We start from the raw sequence: 15,413 nt of genomic DNA on the forward strand, positions 1-15,413 counted from the left end.
AAACTCACGGTCTGCGGTGTGTCTATGTCCGCACCGACACCAGCTGCCGGCACAGTGATATGTGCTGTTAGGACTGTGGTTTCTTCAATCATGTCCCCCTCTTCTGTCTGGACAGAGTTCGCCTGGGCCCGACTCAAGGGCTCCTGCTGGACTCTTGCAGGACAAAACCTTGCTACATGGCCTTCTGCTCCACACGCATAACAAGTGACTGCGGCTCTCTCTGGTATTCGAACCCATCGTCGCTTTAGGTGGGAAGGACTCACCCTGAAGTCTCTGGTTCCCGCTGGCTTTCCATCTCCGATTTTGATGAACCGGTCTTGGGGTTCTCGTCCTGTCACTAGGAAAGGGTGTCTTCAGAGTCCTCTTCACATCATCGAATCTATCTAGTTTCTCCGATAGCTCACTTGGTGACACCATATCACTCCATTCGTCCAGATAGTGTTCTTTAAAATCTGCTGGGACGTGTTTTTTCATTTGATCGGTGATGATTAAATCTCTTAGTTGCTCAAACATCGTGACCCCCAAAGCCGCCGTCCATCCATCAAAATAGGTACACAGTTCGTGGTAGAAATCTCTCCAGGTACCCTCTTGATTCTTGTGGCGCGAAGAAAACATCTGTCGGAACTTCTCTGGGGTGAGTTTGAATCTCCGCAATAACAATTCCTTAACTTGATTATAGTCCTGTACTTGCTCTTCCGGCTCGTGGGCAATTAACTGGTTCATCTCGTAGGGAAGAAGTCCCAAGAGCTCAGCTAAACCAATCTTCCCGTGCCAGGGCCGCGCGACGAGCTTGCCGCTCGAACAGCACCAGGTTACCGACTTATGTCTTCTTCCATTCTGAACTTTTGCATCATGTTCTGGAAATCCCGGCTGGGGGTTCTGCCGCGCCCAGCTTGATTACTCTCCTCTCTTCTGACTCCTGTCTCGATCCTCAGTCTTTCGAGTTCATGTTCCATCTCTTTCTCTCTACGCCTCTCCTCCATCTCCATCTCTTCTCTTTCTTTCCTATTGCCTATGATCGTTTTCAACATCTCTCTGCACGTCGCTTCGTTGTACAGTTCACTTTCCTGTATGGTACTCACTAGTTGCATTAAGTTGAACTCCGGTCGGACTTCTACCCCCAAGTTGGCGGCCATGGTCTCCTGATCCTCCTTGTTCCCCTTTGCCAAATACGCCATCTTTATTTATCGTCTCGATACCGCCGTACAACACTTGCTCCTTTTTGCCTGGGCAGGATTGACCCTCTCAGCACCGGTTGTCGGGTTGACTTCACGAAAAAAGAAAAACAGTGTGGGTGCTTGACGCTGCTACTATCCTTCTATACGAACCGGGTGGTTCCACCGTCGCTAGGACACTCTTCTTCGAATTCAGCTCGCAATCTTGAGTCGTTGAAGCTACGACCTCATCCTGTCGACTGCGCCAGTAAAGTTCCCCTCTTCTTCTTATCGGTCGTAGGTCCTCGGCTGTACCTCCACTACGATTCCAGGGCGAAATAACTGGATTCTAGACTCCCAAAAAGAAGAAAACAACACTTTATTTAATTTATTATCCAACACCTCCTCGAAACCGTCCTGTCTCTTCGGTACAGACTTTTACACTCTCTCTTTTCGAATGTCTCTAATCGTTCTCGTTTCCCTCTCTCGCGACTCCTGTTTCTCCTCTGCCTTTTTCCAACCTCTTTTCTCCTGAACCTTACAGGGTTAGCCTAAGAGACATCATTCGTGAGGTTAGAATACATTTTTTTTCTCAAAAAGTTTGAGATATGTACATGAAATTTTGCATGGTCAAGAAGGATGGTGAACAATAATTAATAAACAAAAAATAATAATTGGAATCTGGAATGATGGGTTGCATTTCAGTATGTAGTTGAATGATTTGAAATCGGAGCAATCCAGTCTTATTTCGATGAATTTTGAGTTGCGAGCCAGAATAAATATATTAACGGTCAAAAAACCATTATTTTTCTCCCCAGTATTTTACTTCATATATTTAGGAGAAATTTAAAATAAAAGTTGTTTTGGTAACTGCTGTGCCTCTGGTCTAAAAATGTTAGAAAAATTGTATTTTTTTTAATGAAAAATTCCACAAAAACAAAGTTTACATAATTTTTTTTGCATGTAAATTTCAAACGTAAGCTAAAGGATACGCACGTCAAAGAATATCCTAAGCTTCCGTTTATTAACAATATTAATTAACACATAATCATAATACTATTATTATTCACAATTCTAGATTACTGTCATGTTATACATGAAGACTTAAAAAATTTTAGATGGAGTTCCTATAGAGATAACCGACGGCATTCTGATGCTCATGTAGACTGTTTGCGTAACAGTTTTCTTCTTCCGTCTCTCCTCTGCACTTTTTCTTTTTCTACACGCATTTTGCACCCGGCGCGTCTTTAGTCATTAATCAGTGGGCCGCTGAAAAGCGTATGAATTATTTTTATTCATATTCTGTATGTTTTTGTGAACACTTTGGTGAAAATTTCACTTGAATATATTGAAAATTGAAAAAGTTATGATTTATTTTCTCAAACAATGCCACAAAAATTGAGCCTCGGAAAAATCACCTGCATCATTTTTTGATAAATTTCAACATTTTTTTCCTTTAGAAGTTTTAAAGATATACAAATAATATTTCACATGGTTAATAAGAATGGTAAAAGCAACAAAAATATAAAAAAAAATCATTGAAATCTGAGACTATGGGTGTCATGGCTAGGTGATTTGACATGGAATGACCATATTCTTTAGAAATACATTTTAGAAAAGTGAGAAAATTAAAAATGTAACAGAAAATGATAACAATTAAGCAAAACTAATGCAATTAATACAAGATATACGGAAGACTGGATGTTGTGAAGATATTTATTATTTGAGATGTTAATTTTTTTTTTTAAAGGAAGGAAAAACTCATCTCTGCCTCTACCGGGAGTCGAACCCGGGTCCCTCGATTGCCGGACGAGTGCTCTGGCCACTAAGCTACAGAGGAGATAGAGATTTCCCTTCACTAGAGTGTATATATGTGCCGAACGGAACCGTGCAATGGACAGTGAAACGATCAGCCAATAGCTCATGGACGACGAGCCACCAGATAGCTATATATATGACATGAATGCCGCTCTTCACTTGTTAATACAAGATATCCGGAAGAATAGTGAAGATATTTATTATTTGAGATGTTAATTTTTTTTTTAAGGAAGGAAAAACTCATCTCTGCCTCAAATAATAAATATCTTCACAACATCCAGTCTTCCGTATATCTTGTATTAACAAGTGAAGAGCGAAATTCACGTCATAATGCAATTACGCTTAGCATGAAATGTTCAATAGTTTTTAATTCAGAGGCGGATTATCTTGCTTTTAGAATTCTTCTATACCCAATCTCTCTCGAATGTGTTCTTTGTCATCAATGAACATAGCCTATAGTAAATTTTCAGGGTGTGCATTGTGTTCAATTACTGGATTAACAACTTGAAGTAAGCTGTCAAATAAACGAATGTGTGTTTAATGATAATATGTTTGAATTATCATTAAACACAAATGTCAATAACATTATTGTATATTATCACTTTATACAAGAAAACCGGTCATGTATAGCAACAGACCTACAGAATACTTTCATCTGCCTGACGATTTCAACAGGCAAATTTTCAGGGTTGGGCTTATACTATGAGCATCTTGAAAAACCAAGCTAAGGCTTATTTTCTGGTTGTCTTATTTTTGGAGAAAAACTATACTTTTTGTTCTGTTTAACTTGAAGGTGTTCGTTACCAACGTTCAATTCAAGAATCCCACAAAGTTATTTTCTTTCATTATGCGATAATGTTATTTTTGTCTCTTGATATTTCAGTTATGAAAGTCTGATGTACCTGTATAAAACTTATAGAAATGTAATGCCAACATGTAAAAAATATTTTCTGAATGAAAATTCAGTTTACATACATTGGTTTACTTCACAAATGCTTCAATTTATTTATACAAGAATTTGTGTGTGTGAAAAACTGTGATATGTGTGTCTTTGGATATGCTTATTACATATCAGATATATTTGTTAAACTAAGGTCCGTGGTTACATTTTCTGTTTGCGGCTTCTTGTAACATTTTAATATGTGAATCTAATATCTAAATGCTTTCATAAAACAAAATAGTCAGAAAAATTATAAAAAAGTATGAGTGATACCAAGAAATTATTTATTTTCACATTTTTGTTACTAAAAAAAAATCATTTGAAAATATTTCAAAATATACATATTCTTAACACCATGCAGTAATTTTTGGAATACATAAACTAACCTCAAACTAAAATTTTAACCTGAAAGCAGGGCAGTCGTAAAAGTATTATGGGTCCCTGGGCCAAGAGGTTTTTTTGGAGGCCCTACCTGGTAAATCCTAGAAAATTTCAATCGGATCTCATTTTTGTGAGGCTCCTCTTCTCGAGGCCCCCGAGCCGTGCCCAGGTGGACCCATGCGTTGAGACAGCTCTGCCTGAAAGAGCTGTGAGAGAACACATTTTCTTCGAAAGCAAACAATATTCCCCCAAAAAATCCGGATGTTTTAGGCTAAAAGACCCAGCCCGTGGGAAAAATTAGTATCTACCTGGGGAGCAAATTTGACAACCCCGATTTTAATGGTCAATTTTAAATAGTTACACCTCCATAACTGGTTTGGCACAGCTTAGAATCACATAGCATGGCGGGTGTGGACCCGATTTTGCACGCAAATAACCAGAGTTTAACACTAGAATGGCCAGAGCAGGGCTGTCTTAAGTGCATCATGAGCCTCCAGGCCAAGTGACTTTTCTGAGGCCCTTTTAGGCAAATCCTCAGAAATTTCAACCAGATCTCATTTGTGAGAGGCCCCTCTTCTCTTGAAGGCCATGCCTTAAGACGGCACTGGGATAGAGTAGTCATTTTGACAGTTTTTGATTTTGAAAACGCTATAGTATCGGCAGTATTTGATGTAAACACTCCATTTTTTATGACTTTTCATTATTTCTGTACTTATCTTCGTGAACAAAAATTTGAAGACATTGAAGGTTTTGTTCGGTTGAAGGTTTTTTTTACATAGAAGGGTTTTTTTACATACATTTTTTTTACGTCCAAGAGCAGTCGTTGTATATGTTTTCTCCTTGTGGTGTATATTTTTGCTGATTGATGTATATTTTTACTTTTAGGTTTATTCCCTATCATTCCCTGATGGCACACATATATTCATATTCACAAGTAACATATCAATAACAAAAAATAAATAAAATAATACTATTCGTTGCATCATGTTACTGGGCAATCTAGAGTCTATTGACAGGGACAGTATGTATTCACAATCAAAACCCTTTATCTTATTGAGCTTATTATGTTATCAAAGTTGAAGAAACTTTTTTATCGTTCACCTGGCAAGCTTAGTTCTTGTTTCTTAACTCTTCATACCACCATCCAGGGCCATCTCAAGAGCATCATGGGCCCTCGGGCCAAGTGATTTTTCTGAGGCCCTAAAAGACAAATTCTCAAAAATTTTCCCCATATCTTTTTTTTGTGAGGCCTATCTTATCTGGAGGTGCCCGGGTGGGCCTATGCTTTAAGACGGCACTGCCACCATCTGCTTTGAAAGCTTTCTAGGAAACAGAGGTTCATTCAGTGTGTAGAAATGGCTCTTAGAAAAAGGATGTATTAGAACAAATTAATCTAATTTTATCAGTGTTGAATGATATTTTGGACAATAAATCTGAGGCTGAGGAAACTTACCATGCAAACTTTGCAATGGAAATCATGATTTTTTTGCCATATCTACCCGAAAGAGAAAGTAGTGATTCTGGAAGAGACTAGTCTGTTTCAGATGATACTGACAAAATAGAAAGACAAATTTTTTTTTTTTTTTTAATTGTATATTCTTCATAAGTTAATATGTAGTATGATAGTATAGCTTTTTCCTTGATACTGCAAATTCAGAGACGCCATTGATACGTTATAAAGCATCAAATACCCACAATTTCGGAAAAGGATGCGTAAAAATTTTGCTCACGGGACGAGTTCTTTTCTAGTGCTAAGAAGAAAAAAGTAGAGAGAAAAACCTGCGCAACTTTTTCCCCTTTCTTTTTTTTTCTTTTTACCGTGCAACATGAGCGCGCGACCTTGAAAAACTGGTTTTAATACTTTGTACACTACTGTATACACACGTGTTGTTGAAGAATAAAATGAGGGATATCTCTGGTTGCTTCCGTGAATGAGGGGCCATGAACAGAAGTTTCAAATTTTGGATTTTTATTATCCTGCAGATTTTCTCCCTTCTGGTTATATACGAGAAATTATGGTACTTTCGCAGCTATGGGCCGGCATTCAAAGACCGTGTTTATACAGCGTAAATTTGTCTGGTTCCTACAATATTGCGAATGCACGCTTTTTTTTTTTTTTTTATGGATTGGAACGGCCATTCAAATTGTAAAATATTCCCGATATCATGGAAAAAAAATCGAATCTGTAAAAACTCGACCTTGAATATCCAGTGTTTTGTCATCTAGCGGCTATGCGGTAGTCACCGTTTTGCATCACGAAAATCACGGGTGTGTAAGCAGAATCGGCTTTTGGAAGGGCACAAGAATCTAATTCTTCACGGAAAGTCTGGGTATATATATATGTAACTAATACTCGTAAATAATTTTAAATGAACACATAGTATAAAAGAAATTATTTTATTCCAATATTTTATTTCTCTACAAAAATATTTTCAATTTTTGATCTTTTGGGAGAGGGTGGGGGAAAGAGGCCCCCTTATAACCTCCCAAATGTGGCTTTTGGTGAAATTCTGTGTTTGGAACTTGCGTAAAATGGTAATCGACTAAAAATGTGATTTTCTAAAGAGTTCAAATTTTGAGTTGGCTATTCCTTTGAAAAAAAACTTCTGGTTGCCACACCGATCACACAGACCTACAGCACAAATATGCATACATTGAACTTCAAATGCACGCATTACCAGTTTAGACAATAGATGCAGGGCCGCAACTTGGAGGGGCAGGTGGGCCTAGTGTCCTGGGCTGCTCTGGACTAGAGAGGGAGGGGGGGCACCAAATTCACCCTATATAACTGCTTCTTCTACATAACATGGGTGTACAAAAATGTGAGTTTGCCCCGTAAGAAAGTATCTAGTGGTGGTGCTAGATACCACAACTGAACCTACTGAACACAAAACACGCCAAATGCTGGGCACACACACATAAGCACACTGTTAAGTTTCTGCAACACAAATCTGACATAGCTCCCATATTCAGGTGTTAAAATATGTGGCAGTTAAATGGCGACAGATCAGAATGGTGGAACATCTCAGGGAAGGAAAATAAAATCATTTCACCAGGAAAACCAAAGTATGAATAGGGAATGAGAAAAGTGTCTGAGGAGAGGGAGAATCTAATTTGCTTTAAATTTGATCAGAAGATATTGAAAATGCTAAGATATTTTTAACGAAATGTAAAATCAATCAGAAGGGAATTTATACATTGATTACTAGTAAATATATAAATGTGTGCCTTCACCTGTTAATTAAAGTGGATCCTGCTTATAACGTTTTTCAAAAACAGTCATAAAAAAAAATTATAAATAGAATTACTTATTGTTAGGACCATGAAAATAAGTTGGACTAAGTGGAAAAACATTCTAAATGGGAGAAACGTTATAAGCGGGATCAGCTATATATTTGTTTTAGATTTATTACATGTGTGGAATTCCATACGTTAAATTCTCAGTTCTAATGAGCTTCTTTGCAAGTTTCTCCTACTAATAGATAATGAAAGTAAATGAACCTTTGGATAGAACATGTTTTTATAAATGAATTACTTGATTCATAGATACCTTTTTCTCTTACCCAGAACATGACCCACCGCTGTCTCAACGAAGAAATATAAGCAGGTGATCAAAGAACTGGGGCATGCTGGAAGAAAATTCAGAGATACCAGTGAATTATGAGGGAGGGGGGCATAATTTTTTTTTGAGAGGGATCCAGGTAAATTAGAGTCCAGTGGCATCTCTGAAATTTACAGTGACATAATAGTATATCCATAACGTATGCGAGGAACGAAATGAAGTGAACAAAAAAAAAAAGACTGATATACTACATATAAAAGTGTGTAAATCACAAAAATGGAGCAATGTATGATGTGCTGTAAATGCAATGTTTATGTTTTTTTCATGATAAATCTGGTTCGCTGAAGCCCTCGAATTTTCCATATTTACATTTGGAAAGTCATTTTAGGGACACCTTTTCACCTTGTATGCTTAAGCAAACGCAAATTTCTTCAAAATGAACAAATTTACCATGTGGGATAATGCTTGTTATTTTTTATTGCAAAAATTTAGTGTGATTAAATACACTGGTGTAAGAAATTGAGAGAATTTGCAGATTTGGTCGATTATCTTTGAACTACTGTACCGATTTTAATGAAATTTGATATGTACATACATTGATACAATACAAAACAAATAACCATTCAATAATTATAATACACACGCATGATCGTGCGTAACACTAGTTGGAGTCGGAAGGTATGAAGCAGCAGTTGCTGTTGGTTAATATATGGGTTAATAGGGGATATGGTCCCCTCTTACAGATATACAGGTCTCGTAGCGTGATTTCATACTTGAAATAAGACAGTTTATCATTTCCTGTGGCAATTGGTCCCACTCATACAGCAACGCTGTTTTCATTCCCTGGATGGTTCCTGGAGGGGGGGTTGCGAGTTTCAATTGCCCTCCCCAGAGCGTCCCAGACATTCTCTATAGGGTTAAGATTTTGAGATCTGGCTGGCCAATCCATTCCGTGAATATCCTCACTCTCTAGAAAATCGTCAAGCAGAAGAGCTCTATGTGGCCTCACGTTATCGTCCATTAAAATGAACTCAGGGCCAACTGCACCCCTGAAAAGGCGAACATAGGGCTCTAAGACCTCATCCCTATACCTCACACCAGTCACAGTGCCTCTTTCAAAGACATGGAGAGGTATGCGGCCATCCAACATGATGCCTGCCCAGACCATTAAACCTCCTCCGTCATAATAGTCGATTTCGCGGACGTTGGAGGGTAGGTAGTCCTGGTTCTCTCCATAAGAATGTACGGCGAGAATCGGTGCTTAGGCTGAACCGGGACTCATCAGTGAAGAGAACAGTCACCCATTGATTCATACTCCAATCTCTATGCTCTCTGCACCATGATAAACGGATTCTCCTGTCCGTAGAAGTGAGCGGGACGCAAACAGAGGGTCTTCTTGCAAACAACCCTCTCTCATGAAGTCTTTTGGAAACAGTCGCCCTTGATACACGTGTTCCCATGGCTGCATACAAGTCACAAGAGAGCCGAGAAGCTGTAGCACTCCTGTTACGCCTCGCTATAATCGACAAATGGCGATCTTCTCTGGCCGTCGTGGCTCTTGGACGACCTTGCTCAGGCTTTCTCTCGATGGATCCGGTATCATAGAACTGTTTCCATAAGTTACACACGACGCTGGGCATTAAATTGAACTCTCTACAAATCTGGACTTGAGATTTGGCCTGCTTCTAGCCTCCCCACAATTCGCCACCTCATTCCATCATCTAAACGTTGGTAGTTACTCATTTTTACTGTTACAATTTGAAATTAACCGATTGCTGCAAAATAACATCAAGAAATTCGCCGAGGTGTGCTACCGAACGAAATGCGTCTTAACTTACGCGAGGTTATAAAGCCTGTTTCTCTACTGGCTCCGCCTACACACACGTGTACGCTTACGTATTTGATGTACGAGATTCACATTTTTGTCTAGAAGCAGTTGTTTTACATTCAGTTCAGTTTTTTTCATGAAATTCGATAAAATATGCAAATTCTCTTAATTTATTTCACCAGTGTATATTGCACAAAAAGAAGCATCAGTCAAAATGACCGCCAGCGGCCCTATTGGGTATAACGTAGTCTGTCCCGTCTCTTCTTGTGTTAAGACCAAAAACGAAACAAACATGTGAAAAAATTTCTCCAAATTTAAATACGTTTTTCGTGGTAGAAAGTTTGAACCACTTTGCTAACTAATCACATGATAGACACCCCCCCCCCCACCCGAAGTCCCTCCAAGGCTCCATACTTGAAAGGTAAGAATAACTGTTCCTAACTTCTATTTCATAAATTTCCTGCTTTGAAGAATTCTGGGGGGGGGGGGGGGGATAGCACAAAAAGTATCGTTTAATTGAATGCGTTTAACATAAAATATATTACAATCAATGGTAAGAGCGTTTTCTGGCACCCAAACATACAACTAGAACAAACTTATTTTTTAACTTTACCTAATAGATGAGACTCCCTGATAGAAAGGATTAAACTGGAAAATTAATCGTTTCACTGGTCTCAAATGCAACTTTCTCAACTCCTCATGAAGCACACGACCGCTAACAGACGACATAACAAACAACAACTGAAGCAAGAGACTAGACTATAGAGATGGGCGATCCGCTCATGAACCGTGTAGAAAAGCGGCTCTCTTCAAAGAGTGAGTGAGCGACGATTCTTGAAAAAAGAACCGACTCTTAAGGCCCCTTTACACATACAAACGCCTACAATCCACACTCTCTTGGTAACACAGGAAGCGTTAGCATGCAGGTGATTGGTTATACGAGCACGAAAGATACCAAGACGTCACGAGGGGCGGAGCTTTTGGCGAAATCGAATTTCGCTAACTCGCTAAGCTGTTTTCAGTTGGCGCTACAAAAATTAGTTATGAAAATAATAATATAACATAATTAGAGGGATACGGAAATTTCGTATTTACGAAGTGACCGCGATAAATGCGAACTTTGCCAATTTTGACGAATAAATGCTAAAATTTTATTTTTTACAACTTTTTCACGAAATTTTGGCAATTTGCACTTTTTGAAGTGGAAAATCGTAATATTTTTGCTCAGTACGTGTGTGCGTGCTTAAAAGGAGGAACCCCAAACATCACTTCTTTCCCCTCGGACATTGTGTTTCGATGTAAACACAGTCGAGTTCGGTTGTAACCATCGAGGAGCCTCTTAAACATAGCCCCTAGGTCAGTGTTTCCCAAAGTGGGCAATATCGCCCCCGGTGGGCGATTTAATGGTCCAGGGGGGCGATAAAAGCTACAGGTTCAACATAAGATCCTGTGGGTTCGGTTGAGTAAGGGGGCGATGAGAGAGAAAAAAATTCTGAAGAAGGGGGCGATGGAACAAAAAGTTTGGAAAACTATGCCCTAGGTGATTCGAGAAGTGTATGTAACAACCGACGTATATGTTATAAGCGAGGAAAAGAAATTAGCTTACGTAGCAATAACATATATGCATTATATCGATATAGTCGGGGGCAAAATAAGCTTATGCAGCAATTGAAATATAATATAGTATAAATAGAGTTTTTGATTGATTCTTGAAAAGTTTGGGAAATTTGCTAGAAAACGAGATATATAGAATAACATGCAGACATTTTTGCAAATGTTAATGATTTTTTTTAGTTTTATGCTAACGGTTTTTCCCCTTTGATGTTGACAGCAGTGTGCAATTTAAAAATTTAGAAAAAAAAACCCTCCACTGATGTTTATGAATTTGATATATACGTCACACCAACAGCAGCATAGCATTAGCATAGCTTTTCAAGTGACCGACTTGATTTGCAACAATTGTTCTGCCATCATCGTCACCAATAAAAAGACCACAAAGTAATAAAAACAAGTAAAAATTCAATAATTCGAAAAGCATTAGACGATACAGTTTTACACAGAAAGACAGGATTTTATTAATTGTCAAAAATTTTATTGCTGAAATAGTTACATTTTTCTTCGAAAGATGACGTTAAAGTTAAAAAGTTATTTATTGCCATCTGTTGATCAGAACTGTAACTGGCAATGTATTCTGTTACATTTCTTATCAGTATATATCTTTCTATGTATTCTGCCAATGTGTTAAATTATTTTAAAAAAATTTAGGTCTTTTTTGTGGGAAAACGGTCAAAATATCACCCAAATAAATGTACAAAAGTGTTTGTTTTTTGACTATTTTTCTAGGGTTTTTTTGCAGTATGTCATACAGTCGAATCCCGTTATAACGAACGCCAAGAGACCGGAGGAATCACTCCGTTAAAACGAAATTTCGTTTTAAAGGAATTATAGGTTACCTAGCATTGGGGAATAAGAATAACCCCTTAAAACGGGATTCGACTGTATCCGGGTTATTTTCTTGGTTAAACCATTCTTTTGGTTTATTATATCCACAGTGTATTTTTAAGCAAGGTATGCTATAACAGAGGTAAAAATATATAGAATATGAATGAGCCATGGAGTTCCCACAACGCATCCCAGACCTGTGGATACGTTAGATGTCACCTGGATAATGAACTAGCTTTGAACTTAAAAAAAAAAAAAAAAAAAAAACAACAACAACCTGTGTTATATATTTACCATCTCAGTACTCTGGTGAAATACGGTAACCCGTATTTATTTAAATTGTAATCGCATTTATTCCCATATGTATACTCATGTTAAACTCATATATTCGCATATATTCTCATTTATTCCTTTTCGCAAACTTATGACAACACTTATTTTTATTTTGTGGACATTTGTGGATTGTGGTCAAAGTTGTATATTGCAATTATTATAATTTTATTTTTGGAAATTACACTCAGTTTTTGATAATTATTATGCTAACGGCATTAGTCTTGAGTCTTGCTTGTATAGTTATGAACGAATACGTAAAAAGTATTACAAGGTCTGTGCAATTTAGTAATAACCCATATAAGAGGGTTGACTACTGAGGGATAGTCACAGACAGTGCAACTATAAAAAGTGCATAATTATTGTACTATTTAATGAATGAACAATATTTTTTAAAAAAAATTACTCATGCTTTGTAAACATAAATCTCTGATTAGCATCTCTCAATTATGTCACATAATCCGTGGGGGTTTTTGGGTAACACAACAGCAGCTACTCTTTTTACCCCCTTAATGACAAATGTTTCTTCAGAATATAGTAGTCATGGTAACTCGTGGGAAATTTCCCATATTCGTGGGAAAAATTGGTCCACATAGGAAATTTCTTGGCGTTTGTGGGAAATTTTGTGAGTTCATCAAACAAAAGAATTTTCGTTGAAAAAAAATATAAATGCAAAACAAATGCTTTTCTAGTATAAAATACTTGACTGCATAATTCCACCGATAGATGGCAAGACAATTTTCGGAATGTGTGGGAAAAATTTAGTCAAAAGGGAAATTTTGCTTGACAAGGTTACCATCACTGGAATATAGTAAATATTTCTCGTGATGAGTGCTCTGAATTCAAAGATCTGTAAAGTACCCACTTAGGTTGACATTAAAATCTATATTTCTCTCTACACATACACTCACTACACCACTATCACGCAAGCACAACTTGTCTTTTTCTTCATATGCCAATCCCAGGCAATTTGTAGGTCGGAAGACAGCCTGTAAAGGCTAGGAACCGACGAAAACGTTCAAATTCTGGTCTGGTATGAATGGGGCCAAATTCTAAGGATTACACCAGTGGTTCTCAACCTTTTTTTATCCATGGCCCCCTTTCAACCATTTCTCATTCCTATGGCTCCCTCTTGCGAACATGAAAAATTTTCTACCCCCCACCCGCCCGTTTTTCCATTAGGAGATAGTTATTCAAAATTTGTCTGAAGTATATAAATATGTTTGAATTTAATTTGATTAATTTTTAATTTATGAAAATAACGAAAGAGCAAAATAAACGTAATAGAATACAGTAAAAAAAAATTGAATAAATTATTTTCAATCAATGTAAATTCTACGCTTGAAGGCGGCACAATGTCATCAAGTTAATGTACTGGATGAAATTTGTATTATTTCAAATTAGTTTATTTTTGTGTAAATTATTATGGTTTCAAGGAAACAGTTATTTTCCGGATATTATGCTGAGATGAGCTCGGAAAGAAAAGTCATCACGTCTCCGCCGGGACTCGAACCCAGGCCCTCTTGCATACCGGGCAAGCATGCTACCATCTACACCACTGGAGACACATGAATCTGCCTTCCTAATTTCACGCACTGTGTCGTGAGGCGCTGAAGTAGAGGCATTAGTAGCCTCTCTTAACTTCAGGAAATGGCCCCCGGGTGGGACAGTTTAGAGAGATTTAAATGGCTTTTTTCTCAGCCAAAGAGAGGCTACTAATGCCTCTACTTCAGCGCCTCACGACACAGTGCGTGAAATTAGGAAGGCAGATTCATGTGTCTCCAGTGGTGTAGATGGTAGCATGCTTGCCCGGTATGCAAGAGGGCCTAGGTTCGAGTCCCGGCGGAGACGTGATGACTTTTCTTTCCGAGCTCATCTCAGCATAATATCCGGAAAATAACTGTTTCCTTGATATCTCTGGCTGAGAAAAAAGCCATTTAAATCTCTCTATTATGGTTTCGTTGAGAAAATGTCAGTTGTAGCTTCCAAAATACGCATTCTCTTGTATTGATAAAAATCGCAAAAAGTGGTAGCAAGCAGTTTTATTAATTTTATTCTCTTCATGCGGATAAAAGTATTATATAATGAGGGAGTAGCCACAGAGAAATGAATCGCAATTGAAAAGTTCAACCTTTCACATCGTTTTCAATAATGTATCAAGAATATAGGTTTATGTAGCCATACTATGAACTTAAAAAAATGAACTAAAATACATGTGAAAATTTTTTAAATATTTGTTTGAAACATTCATTCCAGAGAAATCATGTGCGCAGTCACAGGGCCGGATTAACCATTAAGCAAAATAAGCACGTGCTTAGGGCATCAGTACAAAAGGGGCACCACAAAAAGATATATGGTATTTTTTTTTAATGCGCGATTTTTTTTCAACATCCACCATCCGATAGAAGATACTAAAATTGTAAGAACACTTGATTGTATAGTTGAAGATCATTATCACGTATTGGATGGCAGGAAAGATGAGAATCTAATAATTTTGCGAACTAGACTTCACATTATTGCCAAGTTTTTCGATTAGCTTTCCACAATTTTCATAAAGTGAGGGGGGTAAAATTCCCAGGGCTGTCTTAACATTATCATACGCCCACATACAAAGCGACTTTTCTGAAAGAGTCACTACTACCTTGCTAAAAATTCCTACCTATTTGCATATTTACTCTTGAAAATCGGAACCAGATCTAATTGTCACTTGGTTGAGAGAAATGACCAGATGGGCCCCATGCAGCAAACTTAGTTCTACAGAATAAGGACATGATTTTTGACGTGCGTCTGCAGCCTGCGGTAGACCCAAAACCAGCAACCAACCAAAAAGCATCTTTTGACGTCACCAAAAAGGGAGATCCCCCTCCCTTCCTCGCTTAGCGGTGACTTGTCCTGCTTGGCGACTTGTATCAAGGTTTCTAGAATATATAAAGGACTTGTATGTCATTTTGGCGGGAG

At 37.9% G+C, this 15,413-nt stretch overlaps 1 protein-coding gene across 2 annotated transcripts in view; it reads right to left on the bottom strand.

The window, feature by feature from the left end:
• Positions 1-10,597, bottom strand: part of LOC149083290 (large ribosomal subunit protein mL53-like) — a 48,248-nt gene extending 37,651 nt beyond the window's left edge. Inside the window, exon 1 of one of the 2 annotated variants that reach the window (XM_089236534.1) lies at positions 10,297-10,597. In XM_089236534.1, coding sequence (XP_089092660.1) covers positions 10,297-10,412 — 116 coding nt within the window. In that variant the 5' untranslated portion in view covers positions 10,413-10,597. The remainder of the gene's footprint in view (positions 1-10,296) is intronic. The other variant, XM_089236535.1, reaches the window with a different exon arrangement.
• Between the last annotated feature and the right edge of the window lie 4,816 nt (positions 10,598-15,413).

The sequence above is a fragment of the Pholcus phalangioides genome, unplaced genomic scaffold, assembly GCF_987345545.1.
Source record: "Pholcus phalangioides strain wild (caught in Gottingen) unplaced genomic scaffold, Ppha-v1.0 ptg000009l_1, whole genome shotgun sequence".
NCBI classification, from domain to species: domain Eukaryota; kingdom Metazoa; phylum Arthropoda; class Arachnida; order Araneae; family Pholcidae; genus Pholcus; species Pholcus phalangioides.